At 48.7% G+C, this 14897-nt stretch overlaps 1 protein-coding gene across 1 annotated transcript in view; it reads left to right on the plus strand.

The window, feature by feature from the left end:
- WWC1 (WW and C2 domain containing 1) overlaps nt 1-14897 on the plus strand; it is a gene marked incomplete at its 5' end in the record, with an annotated part of 147181 nt that overhangs the window by 58526 nt on the left and 73758 nt on the right. Inside the window, one exon of the mRNA XM_079702010.1 lies at nt 11472-11581. Coding sequence (XP_079558136.1) covers nt 11472-11581 — 110 coding nt within the window. The remainder of the gene's footprint in view (nt 1-11471; nt 11582-14897) is intronic.

The following is a 14897-nucleotide window of genomic DNA, read 5'->3' on the forward strand; positions in this document are numbered from 1 at the left end:
ATGTTTTTAAATTAACTAGAATGTTTATTTCATACTCATCAAAATAAATCTTTCAAACTTAGGGGGTTTTTTTGTTACTCACATATCACTTTTTTTTTTTTCTTGCGGTACGCGGGCCTCTCACTGCTGTGGCCTCTCCCGTTGTGGAGCACAGGCTCCGGACACGTAGGCCCAGCGGCCATGGCTCACGGGCCCAGCCGTTCCGCGGCATGTGGGATCTTCCCGGACCGGGGCACGAACCTGTGTCCGCTGCATCGGCAGGCGGACTCTCAACCACTGCGCCACCAGGGAAGCCCTCATATATCACTTTTTTACATACAAAAAAAAAAAGGAATACCTAAACAAAAATAAAGCGACAGTGTTCCTAATACATCTTCTCATTCCGAATCCAATTCTTTGGAGTCAATCTTTAGCTCAGAATTACTGATGTCTGTGCTTTTAATGTCGTTGTCCTTGGTGCCCTCAAGACTGTTGGTGATGGGGCTTCCCTGGTGGCGCAGTGGTTGAGAGTCTGCCTGCCGAGGCAGGGGACACGGGTTCGTGTCCCGGTCCGGGAAGATCCCACATGCCGTGGAGCGGCTGGGCCCGTGAGCCATGGCCGCTGAGCCTGCGCGTCTGGAGCCTGTGCTCTGCAACGGGAGAGGCCACAGCAGTGAGAGGCCCGCGTACCGCAAAAAAAAAAAAGAGTGTTGGTGTTGCAGCCTTGTTACAGGGCCCACAGAGAAGCTCAAAGTCTCTGGTGCTGGGCTCTGCAGCCAGCGTGGCAATTATGCAGTGGTAGCCTCCCTTGCACTCCTGCTTTGGGAATGTTGCTAAACGTGTCTGTTCATTGCCTTCTCCACCCTTCCCCACCATCGTTTGGTTCCTAGGGGTTAAAAGTGCTCCACTATTGTCTCTGAGATTTTATGCCAAGCCCATGACACCTTTGATGTCTGTGCACACACGAGCGGTGACAGCTCCATCAAGACCGCGGCCTGGCTGACAGTGTCGTAAGATGTCAGCAGTGCTAACACACATCCCAGTTTCGGAGATGCTAAAATGTATTTTAAAATGTGCAGCTCGGAATCGTTGAAACAGAGTCTATGTGTACTTTATAAATACTCAATGAAATTCAGCTTTTATTATTATTATTGCATTCCTGTGAAGCATCAATTTCCTGTTGGCCAAATGAGGGTGGCTGTATCTGCCTCACAGAAATGTTGTGAAGGTATAGCACATGATTTATTTCACGTAGAGCATATGGTCCAGTGCCTAGTACTCTATTGACCTTCAGCAAAAGATGTATTGTTTCATTGCAGCCTCACAATGCCCTTGACTTTGGGGACCGGCAAGATAGAAGACTTGTGAAAGCTGAAGCTGCAAAGGGGGCCTTAGAAATGTTACATCTCAGCTCCCTCATTTTACAGATGGGAAGCCCAGAGAGGGTGGGTGCCTTCCCCAAGGGCCTGGTTCATCTGGTGGCAACATCAGGATTCAAACCCAGATCTCGTCCCTCCCCTTCCAGTGCTCTGCCTAAGCAGTGTTGTCATGGGAGGAGCCACAGGTCAGGATCCCAGAGAAGCCTTCATGGCCAGTTCCATTTCCAGAAGGATCAGCTCCTCAGGCTGCGTGGCTGGGGTGAGGGTCAGAGCTCAAGGAACAGGAATGGCCAGATTCCAGGGGAGGGTGGCTTTGGCCTCTGTCCGTCAAGCTGGAAGCTCCTGGACAGCCCAGCACCTGGGAGGACCCCTTGGAAACCCAGCTCTTGGGACTGGAAAAGAGCAAAGCTGGGGGTTGAGTGCCCTCAGGGTCATAAATACAAAAAGGAGGAGCTCTGCGTGTCTGCCCAGCACCACGTGCCAAGGGCTCTATTGAGCTGTTCCCATGTACTAATTCGTTCAATGCTACCAGAGGCCTGTGAGGCCGGTTTTCCTGACTGCTTTATACCTATGGGGAAACTGAGGCTTAGAGCTGGGGAAGGAATGCCTAAGATTACACAGCTAAGAAAGATGGAACTGGGAGTCCCATTTGGTTCTTTTGGCCCTTTCTCTAGGGCACAGAACCTCCTTAGCCTAACTCGCAATTCGGGAATGAGAATGGAGCTGGGTGAGGAGCAAACATGTATACCCAGTGCTCCGTTCTGCTGTGTACTGGGCTTTAAGAGAATTACCCTCCAACAAGGGAACAAGCAAAACGAAGGGCCCATCTCCCAACCTTGTCTGTCCATGAATGGGAACTTCATAGTTTCATATGGGTTCTGGCCCAGTGATAATTCTCCTTCCAGTATAGCAGGGTTAGTTAGCCCAGGACAATACTATCAATAGCTATTTCTTGAAGGCTGTTCAGATGATTTGCTGTATCTCAGATGGAGCTGAACTCAGCACCAGGCTGACTTGATCTCTTGGTGTCATGAGTGTGATGCAGGCCTGGGGTTGGTCCCCAGGTTTTAGTCTCAGCCTTGCCACTGGGTCCTTGGGTGGTTCTGGGCAAGTCTTTCTGTGCTTCAGTTCCCTCACCAATAAAACAAGGAGTTCATTTGTCAGATCCCAGATATCACACTCAGTTTTAACATTCCTTAACACCCCTGCATCAGGTGCCTCATTTGGACAGCAATGAAAATAATAATGAGTGGCTCACATTTATTGAGCACGCACTATATACCAAAGTGATATTTCATCCGTTATCTCATCTAATCCTCAAAGAACACTCTAAGGTGGGTTTGAACGGTACTTACCTGAAAGCGTTGTTATGAGGTCCAAGGGAGTTAACATATGTAAAGTGCTTGGAACAGTTCCTGGCACAGAATCCATGCTCAATCAATTATTATTTCTCCTGTTCTGCAAGTGTGAAAACTGAGCCTAATAGAGTTTAAGTATCTTGCCCAAGGTCACAGAGCGAGAAAGTGGCAGAGCCAAGATTTAAGCCCAAGGAGTCGGGCTCCAAAGCCCTGTGCTCCTAATTTCTACTCTGTGCTGCCTCTTGATAAGACAAGATGCAGGAGAAAGATGTTAAAGAGAAGTGGGGACTATGTGCAGCTAGAGAGTGCCTGCCTTCAAAAGGCACGCTAGCTCCATTCTTAAAATACAGCACTGTAGGGCTTCCCTGGTGGCACAGTGGTTGAGAGTCCACCTGCCGATGCGGGGGACGCGGGTTCGTGCCCCGGTCCGGGAAGATCCCACATGCCGCGGAGCGACTGGGCCCGTGAGCCATGGCTGCTGAGCCTGCGCGTCCGGAGCCTGTGCTCCACAACGGGAGAGGCCACAACAGTGAGAGGCCTGCGTACCGCAAAAAAAAAAAAAAAAAAAAAATACAGCACTGTAGTAGACAGACAAACATATCTATAAGCTGAATTTGGCCACCCAGTAGTCAGTTGGCCATGCCTAGGCTAATCCATGATCTGGTTCTCAGAATCTTAACCTTAAATCCCAGCAAGTGAGATGCAGAGGCATAGCAGAAACACCACTGTGTCAGTGAGCTGGAGGGTATCCAGGGATGAGTAGGCATAAAGACATGGGGTTGGAGGCGAAGGAAGGGAACAGGCCCAAGGCTCAGGTGTGTGATCCCAAGAACTCAGTTCGGGGGGCGCAGAGTGCAGGCAAGATTTAGCAGGAGGAGGTTAGCCACTGGTTTGTGGAAGCCTGGGTTAAAGCCTGTAGGGGGGTAGGGGGAACCGTCTGGAACTTTCCCTCCCCATAGGAGAATGCCAGGAATGAGAGGGAGTGACTAGGCCAAGAAAGCTTCTGGATAAACCAGTCCTACCAAAGCAGGGAAGCAAGGAAGTCTGGGGGTCGAGTAACCAGAATGTCGAGACAGGTGTTTTGAGAGTACAGGGGTGGAAGTGTTGGAGGGAAAGAAAACTTGGAAATTCCTGGTTGTAAATGCCTCCGTCAGAGAACAAATGTTGAGAGCCAAAGCCAATCCTGCTGTCACCTCTTAACTTTCTCTGGTTTCATTTCCCAAAAAAACAGAGAGCTTAAGCAGTCCCAAGTCCTCCAGGAAAGGAGGCGGTGGACTACAGTGCAAGGCTTATTGGCTATTAGCATGAACAAGTATTTTGCCTCCTCATGGAAAGGGATATAAAACCCAACTGATAAGAATAGGTAATGTTGGTTGAGCCCTGTGTGTCGTGGGCTCAAGCATAGCTCATTTTAACAGGTAGTCACTCTGAGCATCCCCACTTTACAGATGGAGAAGCAGGTTCAGGCAAGTTAGCGTTCACGCCCAAGTGGACAGAGTGAATAAGTGACGGCGCCTGCATTGCAACCCCTCTAGAGCTTATGATTTTTTTTTTTTTTTTTACCACCACTCATATCTCTCGAGTTGAAAAATGGGGACAGGGATGATGATGATGATGATATGATAATAGCTAACACATCCAACCAACTTAAGATGAGAGATGACACAATTCTCACGGTGTGCAGAGCACAGAAGTCTCTCGGCTGTTAACAGCCCACATTTACTGAGGGCTTATTACATGGCAGGCCCTGCGCTAAGCACTTTACATGGATTATCTAATTTAATCCCTGCAACACCCTGTGAGATTGGAATTTCTAAGTTTCACGGAGAAGGAAACTCCTAATAAGGTTAAGTAACACACCTGTGGTTGTAGACGAAGCAGAGAGTGGGTTTCAGCCCAGCATCAATTCCGCAGCCTTTGTGGGTAGCAACTACCCTGCCTCCCCATTAGCCGTGAAGCCCACCACTGTCTTCCCTGGACTACTTCCTTCTCCAGCCTCCCCGGCCTACACCCCGTCGTCTCAGTCTCTCCCTTCTCCCACCCCCTTGGTCTTTCACATCTGTAGAGCTGACCTAGCATCTTATTAACTATCCCTGCACCCTCTCATTGCCTGGGGTTCACAGTCTAAGGTAGCGGAACTGCCATACATACTGTCACAGGGATGGGCCACTCCCTGCTGTCAGTGTAAGCCTCTGCTCTCGAAGGCAGAAACAAGGCTTATTCAAGTGTCTTAGCCCTCATCGTGTCTGGCGTGGGACCAGGCTGTTGGGTCCATGCAGTAAATTATTCCTTTTTTTTTTTTTAAAGCCCGATTGAGTTTATTTTTTAATTTTTATTTATAAGTTTATTTATTTTATTTATTTATTTTTGGCTGTGTTGGGTCTTCATTGTTGTGCGCGAGCTTCTCATTGTCGTGGCTTCTCTTGTTACACAGAGCACGGGCTCTAGGCGCGCGGGCTTCAGTAGTTGTGACGCATGGGCTTAGTTGCTCCGCAGCAAGTGGGATCTTCCCAGACCAGGGCTCGAACCCGTGTCCCCTGCGTTGGCAGGCAGATTCTTAACCATTGTGCCACCAGGGAAGCCCATGCAATAAATTCTTGTTGCTTGGAGGACTGATTGAAAGGAGGGAGAATGGAGTTGAGGAGAGGGTGAGTCAGAGAGCCTCTCTGGGTCACCTTCTGCAGCTCGGCACTAGGGTGGCGCTCAAAGTCTGAACGGGGACCCCAGAGCCCCAGAAGCCCAGCCTCTGCCCACTCTACCTCCAGTCCATCACTCATAATGTGAAGGTATGCGGCTTTCTTTTCTGTTCCTCACACCATCATCCCTACCCAAAGCCTTTGTACTGGCTGTTCCTGTTGCTTCCTACCATCTGGTCTCCCCTCCAAGATCACCTCCTCCGAGAAGCTTCCCTTGCTTCCCTTGACTGCCCTGCCCCGCCCCACCCTTACACATAATCCCACTACCCTCTTGTACTTTTCTGAATAGCATGAGTCTCTGAAGTGATCCTGTGGATTCATTTTCTGGTTGGGGTGTCTCCCTGACGGGAGTGTAAGGGCAAGGTCCTGTCTGTCTCGTCCACTTCTGTAGCTGGGTGTTTGCTCCGATTCAGCTGTGGTTCATGTGCTCAGCCGTCCTCACCAACTATGAGATGGTGATTTTTTTTCATCCCCAGATTCGTTTAAGGAATGAGTGAAGGTGTTTGCACGAAACCGAATTAAAGGGAGGAAGGAGAATCGCAAAGATTGCACTTTCTTCCGGCCACCCCAGCCTTGCAGGTGTGGGCTGCTTAGCACTGGGGCTCTGCCGAGGTCCGGTGGTGGCGTGTCCTCAGGAGCTGTGTAATCCTGAGCTATGGGAACTATGCATGTGAAACACCCCGGGGCGGGAAGAACCGGCGTGGCCATTGTGCCTGGGCTGGGAGGAGAGGTTCGGCTGAAAGTTTGGACAGTTCTTGGCATGCAGTCTGCAGGGCCCTTTAGAAAGCGATCCCGCCCAGTTGGCCCTCGGAGAGAGCACGGTCTGGGGGGGCCAGCATCCTGCTGGACGGCGATAAAGAGGTTGCTGTGGGAAGCGTTCAGATTGCTCGGGAAGCGCTAGGAACATGAAAGATATGCTATGCGTTCTTCAGTCCCAAGAGAATCACCACCCAGTGTTAGACTTGGCAAAAGGCTTTCTGCTCCTTCTCTGAGCTGCCTCCTTAGAAAAGACGCGCTGTCTGAATACTGAATGCCAGCCGTGGCGATGTGGAGCTGGAAAGAGGATCAGGGGCCTGCGTTCCTGGACAGGTGATCCCACAGAACCCTACCTGTCTCCAAGGCAACACATCCGGGCCCTTTTTTTTCCAAGAGAGCCTGTTGTGAAACATTCAGGAATGTTTGTGTTCCTTCAGAGATTTGTAATTAAGAGGCCGAGCTCGTTCTCTTGGCGCTCTTCCCTCCTTCCCTCTCACCCCTCCGGCATTTGGGTCATTTGATTTCACGATCTGGGTTGTCAGCAGCCCAGGACTTGGAGGCTGGAGGAAGGGACTGTACCGGGCTGGATTGGGGCGAATCGCTTCAACAGGGGCTGGGGGCTGGGAGTTGCAGGCAGGCCCCCAAGTCCTGGCCACATCTGAAAGCAGACATCTCTTCCCAGCTCACATTCTTGGCACTTGCCCAAGGGGAAGCACTGCGGGCCAGAGAAGCACCCACAGTTTCCCAAGGGAGACTGGTTTAAACGGACAGTTCCTCTCTCTGGGAAGAGGAGTGTGTGCACATGTATATATATGTGTGTGTGTGTGTGTGTGTGTGTGTGTTTAAATCCTTGTGCAGCTAAAAACGCTTCTCTTCATCCTGATTCTCTGAATGACACGTCTCTGCACACTGAATAATTCATCTCCCTCTTGGCATTTGTTCCAGAGAGAATCTCGCTGTCCAGATTTCTTGTAAGTTGCATAGTCTTCCAATAGAAGCTTTTCTCTTTCCCATGGAAGAGCTCTGGGAGTCTGGATATCAGCCCTCTGGGTTTTTTTTTTCCATGATCGCTTTGAAGGGAAGCCTGAATATCAAACCCAAAGCCTTCCTTTCTCCTCTTGCCCCCCTCCGTCTAACATTGGGTCCTCTGGATTCCCTCTTCTTTATCCCTGTGGGGCGCGATGTCTGTGTTCACCGCAGGCAGGAATCAACATCTCAGCCCTGGTAGGATATCCAATGTCGGGTACATTACTGATACTTGTGTCTAACATTTACTTCAGGTCTGACTTCTTGATGTCCAAGGCTGGAACAATCAGTGGAGTTAATGGTTTTCTGGAAAAGGGATGCATTTTGGGTGTTTTAGACCTGCCACTCCTCCCTCAGTCCCCATCCTCACACACAGAACTCAGTGAATCCCTTGTCGTGGTAACGGTGAAACAGTTGTCTTTTCATGAGGCAGTCGTGCATTATCCAAGTGTATTGAGTAGCTCTGCACCAAGGTATAGAATACTGAAGTTGCAAATAGGACGCAGCTTGGGTGCCTTCTGCCTGCTTCAGATTTCCCCCCGCCCAGCTTCATCATCTGTATCTCGGGCATAGCTTCCTTTGTGCTCGATTGTTCTGAGATTCCCTTGGTCTTGTCCGTTTTTATTAGCAAAGCTCAGGTTCTGTAGTCAGGCAATGGGGCTTCAGGTTATACCTCTGGTGTTTGCCAACTCCGTGACGTTGGGTGTGTTTTCTCACTGGTAAAATAGAGGAAGAGTGCCTGTGGCCCAGAGAAGGAACATGATATGTACGTAACTTGTTTTCTAGGCCTAGATTTAGCCATTATTAAATATTTTAATTCCAACTGATATAGGAATATTACAGAGAAACTAGTTTAAAAAATGATTAGAAAGGAAAAAGTTAAATTATGTTAAAATCCCTATACCAAGATAGCATTTTAATGTATATCTTTCCAGTTCCTCTTCTACAAACATATACACATTTTAGGCAAAATGTCATATTCTGTAACAGTATCCTGTAGCATTTTTTTTAATAGATCTTTACTGGAGTATGATTGCTTCACAGTACTGTGTTAGTTTCTGTTGCACAACAAAGCGAATCAGCCATAGGCGTACACATGTCCCCATATCCCCTCCCTCTTGAGCCTCCCTCCCACCCTCCCTATCCCACCCCTCTAGGTCATCGCAAAGCACCCAGCTGATCTCCCTGTGCTATGCTGCTGCTTCCCACCAGCCAACTATTTTACATTCGGTAGTGTATATATGTCGATGCTACTCTCACTTAGCCCTGGCTTCACCCTCCCACCCCATGTCCTCACGTCCATTCTCTATGTCTACCTCTTTATTCCTGCTCTGCAACTAGGTTCATCAGTACCTTTTTTTTTTTTTTTTAGATTCCATATATATGCGTTAGCATATGGTATTTGTTTTTCTCTTTCTGACTTATTTCACTCTGTATGACAGACTCTAGGTCCATCCACCTCACTACAAATAACTCAATTTCGTTTCTTTTTACGGCTGGGTAATATTCCATTGTATATATCTTGTTCAACAATGTTGCTTTTCCTCAGAGTATGTTAAGAGCATCCTTCCATGTTGGCAAAATATAGAACATACCATTATTTTTTGTTCTTAGGTATTCATTATTGTATTCACCCATTCCACAAATATTTATTGAGCACTGATCGTGGGGATTCTGTTGCTTAGATGCACCATTGATGAAATCATTTAATTCATCCCCAGGGAAGAAATTTGAAAGGTGATGATCCACACAGGGATTCAGGGAGCTGTGGAGAGGAGATGTATCTGTATCTTCTTGATTTTCTAGGTTGCAAAGTATAACTAACAAGATTCCCATCTCCCCAGCCAGGCTGGCAGGTGGGGCTTCTCAGGGCTGAGCCCAGGGAGAGGAATGAGTCAGAAACAAAGGTCTGACTGTGGTCGGCTCAGGCGTTCCTGTTCCCTCCCAGATTTATCTGTCCTCAGTAATAGAGTCACTTGCCGTGGAGGAGTATGCCTCTGTATGGAGTTTTCCTTCAGAGGCCTTTTCAAAGCTGTGTTAGATGAAATGATGTTGGATGAGATTTGGCTATTGGTCACTGGTCTTTATTCTCCATAAGGAAGTGGGAACAAATCATTTACAGTAGTTTGAGGAAGAGGAGGAGGTACTGAGGGACATGATCTTTTGTTTCTGAAGTCTGGGCGGGGCTTGGGGTGGAGTGGTGGAGTGGACTGAAGACAGCTTTGCAGAAACTTTATCCAGGTTGGCAAAGGTGCTCCGGAATGAAGTGCCTTCTGACCCGAGGAAATCACCTGTGTCTTCCCCACCTCTTCCTTCTTTTACTCCAAGACGGTGGCTTGTAATTTTGCGAGGGGCTCAGGAGATGCATTGAAGATGTCAACTTTCAAGAGAACCTTTCGGCTCACAGCAGGGACTCTGAGGACAGAGTGCCTTGCTTGAAATCCCAGCTTTGTCATTGTTGTGAACATCGAGAATGTTATTTAATCTTTCTTAGTCTCAGTTTCCCCTTCTGGGAAGCAGAGAAGAATGTTCTTTGGGCGTTCATTTGCACCAGCCTATGCACTAAATGTTTTTACAAACATGACTATTTAACTTGACAACCTGGAGAGTTATTATTATCCCCACATTTCAGATAAAAATACTGAGGCTCAGAGAGCGACAGTAAGTTGCCATACTCACACAGCTGGTAAGTAATGCTTACTGAATCCTTACTGGATAGGGCTTGGTCTGTTGCATATCATATACGCCTCTGCCTCATCCTTTGTCTCCCACAATACAGCAGTAAATTACTGACTAACAGAAGCTTTGGGGCTATCCATTCCTTCAGTCAATAGATACTTTTCTTAGCCTCCCGGACCCTGGATATATAGTGGTACAAGAACACACCAGGTCTATCCACCAGGGGCTCTTTTAGTGTTTCTTTTTTCCCCACATATTTTGCTTTAAGCTTGATTTGGAGTGGGTTTAAGAGGGAAGGAGATTGCACAAGATGGGAGAGTCATTTCCTATGGCTTAGAGGGAAGTTCTTGATCAGGAATCCTAGACCCCATCCCACTCATCTTTCCTCTTGTCCCGTTGTACGTCAGTTTGCCAATCTGTCTAAAGAGTGTTGAAGCAGAGCCTTCCGGGCTTTCAGAATTGGGAGGGGATTGGGAGCAGACAGGAGAGGGAGAATATTAGAATATGTATTTTAGGCAGATACAGCTATGGGGAAAAACCAAAGGGGCCGTCTAGGGGCGCCACTCAGGCTGACTTTTTTTTTTTTTTTTTTTGCGGTACGCGGGCCTCTCGCCGTTGTGGCCTCTCCAGTTGCGGAGCACAGGCTCCGGACGCGCAGGCTCAGCGGCCATGGCTCATGGGCCCAGCCTCTCCACGGCATGTGAGATCCTCCCGGACTGGGGCACGAACCCACGTCCCCTGCATGAGCAGGTGGACTCTCAACCACTGCACCACCAGGGAAGCCCCTCAGGCTGACTTTTGTGTACCTAGATTCCTGGCTCCCTGCACGCTGGCTAAAGTGCTTGACCAAGGGTTTATGGTGTTTTCCAGCCTTGAAAAACCTTTGTTTGTTTAGTTGGGTGATTTGTCTGTCTGTCCATCTGACTTAGCCACCAAGACTGGGTGATGACCACCACCTCACTCCCCACAATATGGTGACTTAGAGGGTAGTTATCGCTAAAAGATCAGTTTGGCCTGGATTTTGTAGGGAGGGACAGCAGTGGGTACAGGCATTTGGGAATCGGCCCAGGAAGCAAAGAAATACGGCCAAACTCACAAGGAGGGAACATCTGCTATTCTAGATGCTGCAGTAAGCTAGCTTTCCAGAGGGGAAGTAGGTAGGACAGGCATGGGCTAGAGCCGGGGGGATGGCTGGGGCTGTGGTGGACAAGTGAACTGCAGGTGGAGCAGCCAGAGAGGGCTGGAGTTCGAGTCCGGAAGTAAGACTTGACCCTCGAGCCCTTTCCTGTGACCCACACCCTCACTTAGAGATGCAGGAACAGAGGCCCAGAGAAGGCAGGTGACTTGCTCAAATCACTCCCCAGTTTGTGGCAAAGTTGGGAGCCGAGCAGATTCCCTGCCTCCCTCTCAGGTGCTCTCATCCCGCTGCTCCAGTTATGCGTTCATCTTCCCCGGGGACAGCAGAGCTGGTGTCACAGTGCGAAGCTTCTGGATCTGGTGGGCCAACGCAGAGGAGCAGGGAGGTTGAGAACACCTACGTGTTGCGGGGTCTTGGGGACCGTAGGCTGATGGAGTCTGTTTCTCCTCTCCCTTGCCAGGTACACCAAACCGCTCACCTTTGCTGACTGCATTAGTGATGAGTTGCCGCTGGGATGGGAAGAGGCGTACGACCCACAGGTTGGAGATTACTTCATAGACCACAACACCAGTAAGTTCCTGGCCGTCCTCCCTTCCCATCCCCTCTGCCCATCCCTCTGCCTCCTGCCCAGCCCCCAAGTCTGGAAGAGCTACCAGCAGGGACTCATGAAGCCAGATTGTGTTTTGTTTCACGTAGAGTTAGACAGAGATCTCAATGTAGATATAGATAGATAATGTATGCTCATATATAAATAACAGTTCAGAAGGATTTTAAATAGAATCTAAAACTCCACCTCTCACAACCCATCTCCCCGATTTTACAGAGGCAACCACTGCTATCAATTTCTTGTGTATCACTCCAGAAATTTCCCAGTCATGTGTATTTATGGATATATGTACATATATTCTTTTTTTTTTTACACATATTGATTTCCATGCATACAGATTTTTTTCATATAAGGTAGATGTGTCCTTGTCATTGCCAGACCATTTTGGAGCCGTCACTGCCCCCAAAGCAGGTCCCCAGCAGCCAGCATGCACACATATGTGTCTGTCATGGAGTGGTCTGAGTGTATGTGCCTCTAGCCCATCATACCGTTCAGCCCACCCTCACATCGTATCTGTGCTCCAGGTATCCTGACCCAGAGTGAAGATTCTTAGTGTCTTTGTCTCTGTGACTATGATGGAGGCATAGGTTGATACAGGAAGAAGCATGTTGTCTGACAGGTGGAAGAACCCAGGTCAGGGTACCCCAGCCGGGGAGGATTGATGTGTATTTGGGCCTCAGCCATCACGCACCTTCTCGGCCGAGACTATTCCTGTCCTCGGAAACTCGCTGCCCCCTTTGTTCATGTGTACAGAGGAAAGAGGAGGTTTCTGTCTCGCTCTCCACCTTCCGAACTGTGGGATTCCTTTTTGTCCTTTCAGGCAAGAGGAAAATGGGATGCAAAGGCATGTTTCTGAAGGTTGAGATTAGGGCACCAAATCCCAGGGGTCCCTGTTTCCTGAGTGTGCACTCTGTGCTGTGTGCTGGGAGAGGAACTGGAGAGACATCACTCATTCAATCATCCCAGCTTCCCTGTGGCCTGCTAGGGTGATTATTCCCACCTTATAAATGGGACTCAGAGGTAGAAATCGACTGCTCAACACTCAGAGTCAAAACATGGCAGAGCTGGGGTTTGAACTGGTGCTGGGAGTGGAGTTGGGCTTCTCCATCCACTTCCTCCTCTGGGTTTCAGTAGCACCTGGTCCTACCTCTGCTGTGCCCCTCATCACTCTGTAGTATAACCATTTACCGACTGAGACTAGCTCTTCTAGAGCAGGACGAGGTCTAATTCATCTGTCTAGTCCCAGGCCTTTGCCTGGTAAGGCACATAGTAGGTGTGCACTTGACCTTTGCTACATAGAAAAGGGCATACGTGCATGAATGCACGACCAAGTGGGTGAATGAGCAGACTGTTGTTGGCACCAAAGTATAGGAGGGTTTCTGAGAGACAGCTAATGGCATTAATTGCATTGTTGGTGGTAGCCGAGGTTTTTATTAGCACTCATGATTGCATACGGGATAATGAGAAGTAAATATGCCTAATTGAGTATGTATGGGGAATGAGGTTAATGCTTGGAGGGCTGCACGGTATGCTGGGTTAAACACTGATGTACAGGACCCCTAATCAGTCCTTTACTGTTTGTAATTGCTGAGTGCATCCCCCTCATTAAAATCTGATGGTGGGAGTGAGATTTTCAAGTGCTTCTGGGAGTTTTTGGAGAGATAGAAGGAAGGAGTATCATGCAGTGGCAGAGTTTCTTCTGGAGGGGATGATGGCAGAAATGGGGGTATGTGTTGGGAGGTGAGTAAATGAGAAACACAGTAGGAAGCATTCTCTCTGGTAGTTTTACCAGCTATCGGGCTACTGGTTTTCTTTTGGCTGGAAGGTGCTCTCATTGGACAGAGGGTACCACCTCTGCAGATGGAGCCAGTGATACAGATGCGGTATGTGTGTGACCATCGAGGCCAAGCACTCAGAGCTGTGGGCTCAGGCCAATCCTCTATGTGTCCACTGACTGAAATTACTCTCAAGAGTTCTAGACACAATAGAATTGAGCAACAAATTAAATCCACCATCCAGCGTTCGTTCATTCAGCAAATATTTATTGACCTCCTACAATGTTCTAGGTGCTGTTCTGAGAGCATGGGGTACGTGAGAGTTCAAAATGGCAATGATCCTTGTCCTTACAGAACTTTCGTTTTGGCAGAAGAAACGGAAAATAAACAGAAGAAGTAAGCAGATTATGTAGTATATTAGAAAATTATCAGTGATATGGGAAAAGGGGAAGCACAGCATGGGGCTGAGGTGTGCTGGGGTGCCTTTGTGGGTGGCGGGCAGGGATAGTGGTAAAGGTCTTCAGGAAAAAGACCTTGTCGAGAAAATGAGATTTGAGCTAAGACTTGAAGGAGGTGGGGTGAGCGTTTCAAGTAGAGAGAGCTGATCGAACAACAACTCCACTGCGTGATCACATTTAGCTCGCTTGAGGGATGGCAAGGACGCAGGTGTGCATATAGCAGAATTTGTGAGGAAGGGGGGAGAAGGCCAGCAGGGTGTGGGCAGTGGTCCCCCTGAAGGGTTCAGGCTCTCATTCAACACGGTGGGAGCCATTGGAAAATTTTAAGCAGATGAGTGGCGTGACCTGTTTTATGTCTTAAAAGGGTCACTCTGGCTGCTTTGCTGAGAATAGACCTTAGTGGAACAGGGGTAGAAGCAGGGAGACTTGTAAGAGCTGATTGCAATAGTCCAGGCGACAAAGGACAGTGCCCCAGACCAAGGCCGTAGTGGTAGAGGTGGTGAGAAGTGGCCTGAAGCTGGAGGTATTTTCAAGATAGAGCCAACAAGCCTTCCTGATAGATTGCACGTGGGGTGTGAAAGAACGGGACAAATGAGCCTCTCTGGGCCTGAGCAGCTGGCAGGATGGAGTTGCCATTTATTGGATGGAGAAAACTGCAGGAGGAGTGGGTTTAGGAAGGAGGACCAAGGGTTCATTGGGATGTGTCGCATCTTCCTTGCCTGTTACACACCTGAGAGAAGATGTCCCTGGTCAGTTTGATACAGGAATCTGGTGTTTGGAAAAGAGATCTGGGCTGAAGATGTGTATTTGGGAGTTGTTGGCATAGAGAGAGTATTTAAAGACAGGAAGCTGGATGAGATCACCAAAGGAATAAGTCAAGACAGAGAGAAGACAATCAAAGAATGAGCCATGGGGCCCTCAGACAGTAGGAGGGTAGAGAGAAGAGGAAAACCAGTCATGATTCTGGGGAGTGATCGGAAAGGTGGGAGGAAAGCAAGAGCGTCTTGGCAGCCATGTGAAGGAGGCATACCGAGGAGAGAGGTGTC

The sequence above is a fragment of the Hyperoodon ampullatus genome (genome assembly GCF_949752795.1).
Source record: "Hyperoodon ampullatus genome assembly, chromosome: 4".
Taxonomy (NCBI): domain Eukaryota; kingdom Metazoa; phylum Chordata; class Mammalia; order Artiodactyla; family Ziphiidae; genus Hyperoodon; species Hyperoodon ampullatus.